Consider the following 10,000-nt stretch of genomic DNA (forward strand, 5'->3'; position numbering starts at 1 on the left):
CAGTGAAACGATAGCAGACAGGAAGATTAACACAGACATTGATAGGAAATAAGCAAATGTATAACTGTCCCAGAGTTTGTAGGCCCCTCCTCTCGGCAAGGACAAACGTTTAGAAAACCCATTGGTCAGAAAAGAAAACTTGAAAAACACTGAAGGAGAGATGTACTGTCATTGTATTTGACTCAGGCTTCCAATAAATCAATTATGAAACTCATTTGCAAAAACTTTGGGTAGTTCTGATTATGATTTTTTTGTGGCTACACATATTGGTTTCTGAATGTAACATTTGTAAACATGTAAACAAAATTCTAGTATTATAAGTGAAATAATCATTCTACTTTCCTGTATCTGTACAGTGTCAAGAGGTTCGTCTTATCACATGGAGACTCCATCCAGAAAACCAAGGTGTTCCTGGAGAGAGAGAGCAGGAGACTGGTGGAGCGAGAGGCGGCGTTAAGAGCAGCTCAGACAAACCCAAGTCTGGAGAGGGGAGCAACAGACGACATCATACACAATCTACAGCAGGTAAAGGAATAATGGGAACACTGCTTTTTATACTGAGGTATAGTGAAAGCAAAATGATTACCTTTGATAAGATCCCCTTTCACTCTTATATTCTTATATCATTCTCTATATTTGTGGGTTCTTATTTTGGATATTTATTATTTAAAAATCTAATCAAAAGTATCTGCTTGTAATACTAGGCCCTGCCCTTCATAACATAATCAATAAACAATCAACAATAACATAATCAAAACAATAAAAGGGTTCATTAGCATACAACAATAGGTATATTGTTAAAACAAGAATGAATTGTTTTTATGCTCTCCTATTTTTTCTTTCAGGAAGCCCAAATTGTGGGTGATCTGCAACAGACAGTTTCAAAAAGGTATCTCACTTCTACAGAGAAAAGAGGAGGAGAAACTTCAGCATTTGGAGAGCTCCTTGACCGATAAGGTGCAGCCATCACTACTTGATCAAGTTTTAGTTTGAATTGTTACAAATTGTCCTGTATTCTTGTTGACAAGGATGTTAGTCTGTCAAACTGAACTTGTTTTTTTTCTACAGCCTTTGTTTGAAAATACTTCTGGAATACCTGAAAGAACTGTGACTTCTGATGTGAGTGAATCAGATGTGAGCAGCACTGTGGACCCACCTTTCACCAGAGGTAAAAATATATGTACTATTAGGGGCAATAACAGATGAGTTTGTAGAGCACATTAACTGCACTTATGCTGGTTTTGATTCCTCCTATTGATGAAGTATATTCTGTTTCTGTTCTTGAGCAAGACACTGGAATTACCTCGCCTTTAGTATTACAAACACAAAGGAATCTATCATGTCATTATAAAAAGGTACAGATGTTTGTCCAATAACCTGATAATTGACGGTTCTTGCTACTGACAGCAAATACTCTTATTGTGTCCATGAGCAAGACACTTCATTCCAGTTTCCAGTGTTACACTGGTGTATGAGTTTAGTCAAAAGCGTTATTTAAAGGTGCACTATATAGCTTTTCTCGTGGAGGGTCCGCAAAAGCAGGTGGCATTGGAAAAGTTACATTTTACTTAAAGAAATAATAAAATACTTTTTAACCATTAGTCTATATAGATTGATTCAAATGTTAACAGTAAACTATATGAATCTAATGCTTGTTTTCAGATCAGGCTGCAGTCCCACACAGAGTCCAGGACCTGGTGGAGTCGCTGCAGGTGACTTCAGGGCAGGTGAACACGGTGGTGGGAGAGCCTCTGCCCGGGCTGGACTTCAGCACAGCCCACATGAGGCGTTCACAGACGTCTGAAAACTGGGCACCGCCACCTCCAGTGTTCAGCTCCACTGTCAACACTGGACTGAAGACCTCAGAGGACCTCATCAGCAGCAGATGGAGGCAGATATTTCCTGGTACAATAATATGTTTTGTTTTATTAAGTTAGATTGTGTTCGCTCAGACAGTTGCCATCTATACCTTTTGATACAGGGATCACATCTTTCATGATAGATCTGTTGTGGTGTTTCATTTAAAATAATTTAAGCTACATGAATATTTAATTACTATTGTATTGTATTATATGCTAGCAATTCTTATTGTAAAAAAAATCTATATTATGTTGGAATATTTTAGGAGCAGCAATGGGGCCAAGTGTTTCTAAACGTAGCACCTCCTACTCTTCTCACACTCCTCTCAGGTAACAAACTGTTATTGTGTTGTTACTGTTATAATAGCTTGTGTCATATATTAGATATATTTTTGGAGTGGACTCATGTTTTTGTGTTTTAGTCAAAGCAACTGGAGCGCCCCCTACAGGCAGAGCACCACAGAGGCAGACGGACACAGACTTCAGGACCTTATTGACAGTAACAAGAAGTGGCTCGAGAGCCGACGCAAAGACACCAACATGTATCCTTTCAGTCAAATAATATTGTCTTACTAAATATTAATGTCCACAATTTGAATGAGACTTAAGGGCCTATATTACACTATTTTTTGCTCTAAATGATGTTGTTTCTTCATCACAAACAGACCTGGAGTTGTGTTTTGTTTCATTCACATGTTTAACACACAAATCTTGTGGTTCTTGTAGTTCTTCTCTCAAACTGAAAACACTGTTCCAACTTGTGATGTCATGAGGTAATATAGGAATTGTGCTATTGTTTTTTTTTACACTCCATACACCTTCACAAGGGCCAATTAGATTATTTCAGACCTGGAATTGCTAATCTCTAATGAACTAAAGGTAAAAAGTAGCTGTAAAAAAAAATACCACTGCATGACATCTCAAGGTGAGCATTTTTGAGCCTGGAAATGTAGACAGACACTCAAATGTGGGAATAAAACACAACACAACTCCAGGTATATTTTTGATGAGCTAACAGCATAATATGGTTTAAAGCTCACAAGGGTCAATTTTGTGAAATATAGGACTTTTAAAGCTCATTTTGGCAATTATGTCTTTGTTTCATTTCTTTTACACCTTTTTATCCCTTAATGTTGCTGCTCAGACCTTTATTGACTCGATATCGTCCTGCGACAAACGGTGGTCTGATTCAGCTCGGTTTGGACGACAACAATGAGATACGAGTTTTCCATTACTGACATTACTTTATATGAGTGAGTGCATAGGGCTAAAACTCCTGTCCTCTGTCTGCTGGATTTCTGTAATAGAGAGAGATCTAAACCAAGTCTATAACAGGACTAATCCACGTCTAAATAAGGCTAAAAAAAGGACTTAACAAGTGCTGCTGTTCCTTTGACAAAGAGAGAAGAGAATTACATTATTGATGCATTAAAAATTATGTTTATTGTAACTTAAATTTAGTTTACATGTGCTTCAAGCCAGAACTGGTCATTGTTTACTAAGGTTTAGTTTGAAAATTCATTGACAATCATAGTTACAATTCTCTATACTGTTAATTGTTTTGGATATTTGCTAATATCAGTAACATGGATTTTGTCAAGAACAATGCGCTGTTACAATCACATTACATTGCTGCAAAAGGAAGGCCAGTGTTGTCTGTGATGCCTACGTAACACGACAGTGATACTGAAAACTATTTATTTACAGATTTTTGTACGTATAGTCATTTTTTTTTTTTTTTTTTTTTTTAAAAGGCTCATTTTTTTATTTTTTTTATTTCACAAATTGAAAAATACAAACTTACAGGATTTTGTTCGATAATAATATCCTCGTACCCGTACCTTAAGTATATGCATATTCTCAATTATATGTAAATACATATACATACACACACATATATTCATACATATATACATACATATATCTATATACCTACATCAGGGACCAAGGAGGAGCTGAAGGCTGTACAGAAGGAGCTGAGGAGGAAAATCAGGATGAGCCAAGCCGGCCAAAAGAGAAGGATGGAGCAGCAGAAGAACATCCAGGGGGTGTGGAGAAGTCTCAAGACTATCTCAGGCTTCAAAGCACCTACTGCCCAGAGGGAGGGGGACCTGCAGTGGGTGAATGACCTCAATTCTCACTTCCTGAGGTTTGATCAATCACCCACTCCTCCCCCCACCCATCTGCCAGCTCTCACCTCCCCAGCTGGACTTCACACCTCTGCCTCTGCTCTTCAGCCACTACACATGGACTCACCCTCCTCCCAGTCTGCCACTGTCATTTCCTGCAGACGTCACTCTACTGCCCCCTCAGTGAACATCCAGGGAAGGGACATTGAGAGAGTGGACTCATATAAGTACCTGGGTGTTCATCTGAACAATAAACTGGACTGGACTCACAACACAGATGCACTGTACAGGAAGGGCCAGAGCAGGCTCTATCTCCTGAGGAGACTCAGGTCTTTTGGAGTGGGGGGGGCCACTCCTGAAGACCTTTTATGACTCTGTGGTGGCATCAGCCATCCTGTACGGTGTGGTCTGCTGGAGCAGCAGCATCACAGAGAGGGAGAAGAAGAAGCTGGACAAGGTCATCAAGAAGTCCAGCTCTGTCCTGGGCTGTTGTCCCCTGGACTCAGTGCAGGAGGTGGGGGACAGGAGGGTCCTGACTAAGGTCACCTCTATGCCTGGACCATGAGTCTCACCCCCTGCAGGAGGCTCTGTCCCTGCAGGAGCAGGAGGCTCTGTCCCCTGCAGGAGGCTCTGTCTCCCCGCAGGAGGCAGGAGGCTCTGTCCCCCCTCCCCCGCAGGAGGCTCTGTCCCCGCAGGAGGCTCTGTCCCCCGCAGGAGGCTCTGTCCCCCGCAGGCTCTGTCCCCCGCAGGAGGCTCTGTCCCCGCAGGAGGCTCTGTGCTCTGTCCCCCGCAGGAGGCTCTGTCCCCCGCAGGAGGCTCTGTCCCCCGCAGGAGGCTCTGTCCCCCGCAGGAGGCTCTGTCCCCCGCAGGAGGCTCTGTCCCCTGCAGGAGGCTCTGTCTCCCCGCAGGAGGCTCTGTCCCCTGCAGGAGGCTCTGTCTGCTCTGGAGCAGCTTCAGTGAGACTGATTCACTCTTCGCTGTGTGAAGGTTTCGCAGGTTTTTCCTTCCTGCTGCTGTCAGACTTTACAATAAACACTGTCAACACTGAACATGTACCAGTCAATCATAACCATGTGCAATTATTTTTTTAAGTCTATTTTTAAATTATCTTTAAGCTATTATTTATTATCTGTGTTACCTTTTCCTGCTGTTCTGTAATAGTGCGTTGCAACACTGGAATTTCCCCACTGTGGGACTAATAAAGGCATATCTTATACCCACATTTACAGACATTCACCTTACACTAGGTACATTCACCTACATTTGACATTTACCTACATACTTTTTTTAATATATATATGTAAATTAAATAAACCAGAAATAACATTGTAGCATAGAACCAGGGTTACAATTCTCTATACTGTTAACTGTTTTGGATATTTGCTAATATCAGTAACATGGATTTTGTCAAGAACAATGCGCTGTTACAATCACATTACATTGCTGTAAAAGGAATTGATTGATCTGATTCAGCTCGGTTTGGACGACAACAATGAGATACGAGTTTTCCATTACTGACATTACTTTATATGAGTGAGTGCATAGGGCTAAAACTCCTGTCCTCTGTCTGCTGGATTCCTGTAATAGAGAGATCTAAACCAAGTCTATAACAGGACTAATCCACGTCTAAATAAGGTTAAAAAAAGGACTTAAGGACTTGTCAAGAACAATGCGCTGTTACAATCACATTACATTGCTGTAAAAGGAAGGCCAGTGTTGTCTGTGATGCCTATGTAACACGACAGTGATACTGAAAACTATTTATTTACAGATTTTTGTAGAAATAACATTGTAGCATAGAACCAGGGTGTGCTTTAAGATGTTATTTTATACATTACTCTACATCACACCAAAGACATATTTCAACACAGACTGCTAATTTTCAGACTCTATACAAAGTCAGAACGTGTTTGTCTAATATAATTTAACCATCCCCCCCATAAATTTGTCTTTCTCCAACCTAAATGATGCCGTCACTTTCTCCATATTGTAGATATTGAGCCTTACATCCACCCACTCTTCCACCTTAGGTATTTGATCCGTCCGCCATTTTTTGGTGATTGCCTTTTTGCTCGCCAACAGCATCATTTTCAGTATATTATAATCAATCCTTCTAGTTAAGTTCAGTATATCAGTTTTACCCAGATAAAAAACTTCAAAGTTTAGGGGAACACTACAATTTACTACTTTATCAATAATAATTTCAACTCCTGTCCAATATGATTTCAATAGTGGGCATCCCCAAAAAATGTGAAAGTGATCTGCCTTGGAAGTACCACAAGATCTCCAACATTTCGTATCTGCATATTTCCTCTGTGCAGGGGTCAGAAAAAATCTACTTATGTTCTTCCATCCATATTCCCTCCAACAATACAGAGTTTGTGGTTGTCCACTGACTTAAACTTATTTGTTCCCAATCCTCTACTGAAATTACAATGTTTGCTTCTCTTTCCCATCTTTCTTTCACATAATCTGTGGTGTCCCCTTTTTAAAGCTTCCAAAGCTGTATATAGTTTAGATATAATTTTACTGATTAACTCTGATTTAAGTGCATCCAGAAATATTTTAAGAATCCCTGATTGAAAATAGGTCCCAGTTTACTTTATTAAGTTCTTGCTTTAAATAGTGCCTTAGCTGTAGGTATCCATGAAAATCCTGCTTACCAAGATTAAACATGTCCCTTATCTGTTGAAAACTTAGCATTTCTTTGTTTTTTATTATCTCCCAATGCATTTTTGGACCATTTTCCCGTGCTCTGAAGGTGCCATCCAACTGGTTTGGACCAAAATCAGTATCATATGCGATCAATCTAAATAATCTACATTGCTCTATTAAATTATGCTTCTTCAAGAGACTGGACCAGATTGACAGAGACACCCACAGCCAAGGGTTAACCTTTTGTTTCTTCAATATTTGTAATTTAACATCAAACATTAACGCCTGTATTGGTGGTTTCATTTACCCTCGATGTCTTTCCATTTTGCAACATAATCTGGATCGCACAAACTCAGCAACACCTTTAACTGAGCAGCTTGATAGTAACTTTGCCAGACCACCCTTATTTTTTGCCAATTGTAAAGTTCTAAATTTTGTACGTGGTCTTGCTCCTTGCCATATGTATCTAGAAATTAATTTGTCCCATTCTTTGAAGTCTTTATCCGTCACCCTCAACAGGGAGATTTTGAAAAATATATAATAGTCGAGGCAGAATATTCATCTTAATTATTTCCACTCTAGATGCAAGACTTAGATAAGGAATTAAATTCCATTTAGCTAAATCTGTTTTTATATTAGATATTACAGAATTATAATTTGCCATTTTCAAGTTGTCCAAATCTTTCGTTAATGTTTATACCTAAATACTTCATTGACTGCTGGTCCCATTTCAGCAAGTAATTTTGTTTTTATAGCTAAACTTGGCTCGTAATTAAAAGCTATTATTTGGGTTTTTTGAACATTAATTTTATAGCCTGCCAGTTTACCAAATTCTGTCAAACAATGCATCAAGTTTGGTAATGATAAGTTTAGTTTCTCCAAATAGAACAGTACATCGTCTGCAAACAGGGCTGTTTTATGCTCCACTCCTGACACAACAACTCCATTCATACTATTGAGCTGTTTTACCCATTGGCTGAGTGGCTCCAAAAACACAGAAAATAAGAGTGGGCTGACAGAACATCCCTGACGACACCCCCTTTCTAATTGAATTACCTTAGACAAACTACCGTTGACCTTTACCCTTGCAATAGGATTTGTGTACAGAGACTGTATAGTTCTGATAATTCCCTCATGAAAATTAAACTTCTTCATAACCCTGAACAAGAACTCCCATCTAACAGAGTCGAATGCCTTTTCTGCATCCATTCCCAAGATTGCTGCCTCCTTATTTTCATCTTTAATATGCCGCATAATATGTAGCGTTCTGCGAATATTGTCATGTGTTTGTCTATGTTTTATAAAACCTGTTTGATCTAAACTAATAATTTTTGTTAAGATATTCTCCATTCTCCTGGCCAGTATTGCAGTGAAGAGCCTATAATCCACATTAAGCACACTTATTGGCCTATAGTTTGAGCAATTAGTCACATCTTTACCCTCTTTTGCAATTACTGAGATTATAGCTTCCCTCCAAGATTCTGCAATTTTTCCTCCCTTAAGAATCCAATTAAATGTTTTATGTAATAGTGGAGTAATTTTTTTCCTGTAAATTTTATACCATTCTGAGCAATAACCATCACCCCCCGGACTCTTACCATTTTTTAGCCTTGAAATTGCAGAATTTATTTCTTCTACTGTAATTTCTGCCAATAATTTCTTGTTTTGCTCTTCTGTAATTTGTGGTAGATTTAACTCCTCTAGAAAACTGTCAATTCGCTCATTTTCAATTTTTGTCTGTGCATATAGTTGGCTGTAGTAGTCTTCAAAGCACCTATGAATTTCTCTGGTTTTCTATACCGTTTGATTTGTTTGTGGGCTTTTTATCTTGTAAACATGTCTCGTTGCCTGTTGTTTTTTAAGTTTGTAGGCCAGAAGTTTTGCAGATTTACTACCAGCCTCATAATATCGCTGCTTGGTATAAATCATTTTTTTCTGGATTTCTTGTGATAATATATTATTTATTTCTGCTCTTTTTGTTTTAATATCATTCATAATTCTTTTGTCACCATTGTTCTTGTGAACTCTTTCCAATTTTTCTAAGTCCTCTTGTAATTTTTGGAGTGAGGCTTGTTTAATCTTTTTTAAGTGAACTGATTTAGCCATCAGTTTCCCTCTCAGTACTGCCTTGCAAGCCTCCCAATCCACAGCTGGGGATACCTCCCCATTATCATTTTGTTCAATATAATTACAAATATCTTTCTCAATTTCCTCTCTTATTTGACCATTTAACAGGCTTGCATTCAGACGCCATATTGTAGTTTTTTTCTCTGTCGGTCTGTCCAGTCTGAACTTCCAAACATGAGGTCTGAAAAACGACCTTTTTAGAGCTTCCATCCAGCTCCGAGGGAAGGCCCCTGGCTCCAGGAGGCAGGGGGCCCTCTTGGCCTTTTAAGGCCCTGTTCATTCCTACAATTGTTTTGGTCCTTGTTTTCCCCCCCTTTTTTTTTTTTTTCTTTAAAGTAAAAAAGAGAAATAAAAAACAGAGGCACCCCGACCAATGCTACAGTTAATAAAGGAAAAGAAAATTACCATATACTTGTGCTTTTCTTGTGCGTTGGGTTATTGACAGTGGAACAGTCATAGCTTGAACTCACCACACGGTCATCTCACTGATAAGAAACAACACTTGTCTACTGGTCTTCTTCCCTGCTTCTTCTGAAGGCCTGTAGTTTCTGCTTATATCCCTGAGAGAGGCTCTGATCTGCGGTGTTGGCTCCCTGTGCAAGTTGCCACATTCGACGCGACATCATCTCCAATGGGTCGTCCGCAGGTTTGACAATGCGCACCTGAAATCCTCTTCCCACCATGTCTTTCGTTGCTTCTGTTGCTGTGTTATAGATGCGGGTCTCTCCTTCGTAGAAAACATGAAGTTTGGCTGGAAAAGGTGTTTGAAATTTTATTTTTTTCTTCTTCAGCACCTTCTTTGCTTCAGCATATTCCTTTCGCTTTTTCATAATTTCAGGTGCATAGTCATGGTCCACATAGACTCTCTGAGTTTCATAGACAAAACCTTTTTTTTTCCCAGGCCCTTTTGATTATTTCTTCTTTGCACCTGTAGCTTGACAACTTCACAATAATAGACCGCGGAGGAGCATCATTGGAGGGACGAGGACCCAGCGATCTATGAGCCTCTCAACACGTAGCTCAAAAGCTGGCGGTAACTCTAGCTTTTCTCTGAGCAGAGCCTCAACAAAACCACCGGCTGACGCCGCACTGTCCTCCGCCCCCTCTTTAATACCGTGCAGTCTCAGGTTTTCCCTCCTGGCCCGGCTTTCCTGATCAATCTGCCGTCCTCGAGTTCCTCCGTTAGCTCGGGTGTTAGCCTAGCTTGTTCCTCGTCCTCGTTCGTTCTAA

The 10,000-nt window shown here is 39.7% G+C and overlaps 1 protein-coding gene across 1 annotated transcript in view; it reads left to right on the forward strand.

Annotated features, from left to right (window-relative positions):
• Nucleotides 1-3,319, forward strand: part of LOC129410897 (centrosomal protein of 164 kDa-like) — a 14,041-nt gene extending 10,722 nt beyond the window's left edge. The window contains exons 3-9 of the mRNA XM_055159869.1: nucleotides 357-478; nucleotides 846-957; nucleotides 1,069-1,168; nucleotides 1,663-1,905; nucleotides 2,126-2,189; nucleotides 2,282-2,401; nucleotides 3,004-3,319. Of these exons, the coding sequence (XP_055015844.1) occupies nucleotides 357-478; nucleotides 846-957; nucleotides 1,069-1,168; nucleotides 1,663-1,905; nucleotides 2,126-2,189; nucleotides 2,282-2,401; nucleotides 3,004-3,097 (855 nt within the window). The 3' untranslated portion in view covers nucleotides 3,098-3,319. The remainder of the gene's footprint in view (nucleotides 1-356; nucleotides 479-845; nucleotides 958-1,068; nucleotides 1,169-1,662; nucleotides 1,906-2,125; nucleotides 2,190-2,281; nucleotides 2,402-3,003) is intronic.
• Nucleotides 3,320-10,000: the final 6,681 nt, after the last annotated feature.

The sequence above is a fragment of the Boleophthalmus pectinirostris genome, unplaced genomic scaffold (genome assembly GCF_026225935.1).
Source record: "Boleophthalmus pectinirostris isolate CB_2022bp ecotype Guang Dong unplaced genomic scaffold, ASM2622593v1 HiC_scaffold_2825, whole genome shotgun sequence".
Classification (NCBI taxonomy): Eukaryota; Metazoa; Chordata; class Actinopteri; order Gobiiformes; family Gobiidae; genus Boleophthalmus; species Boleophthalmus pectinirostris.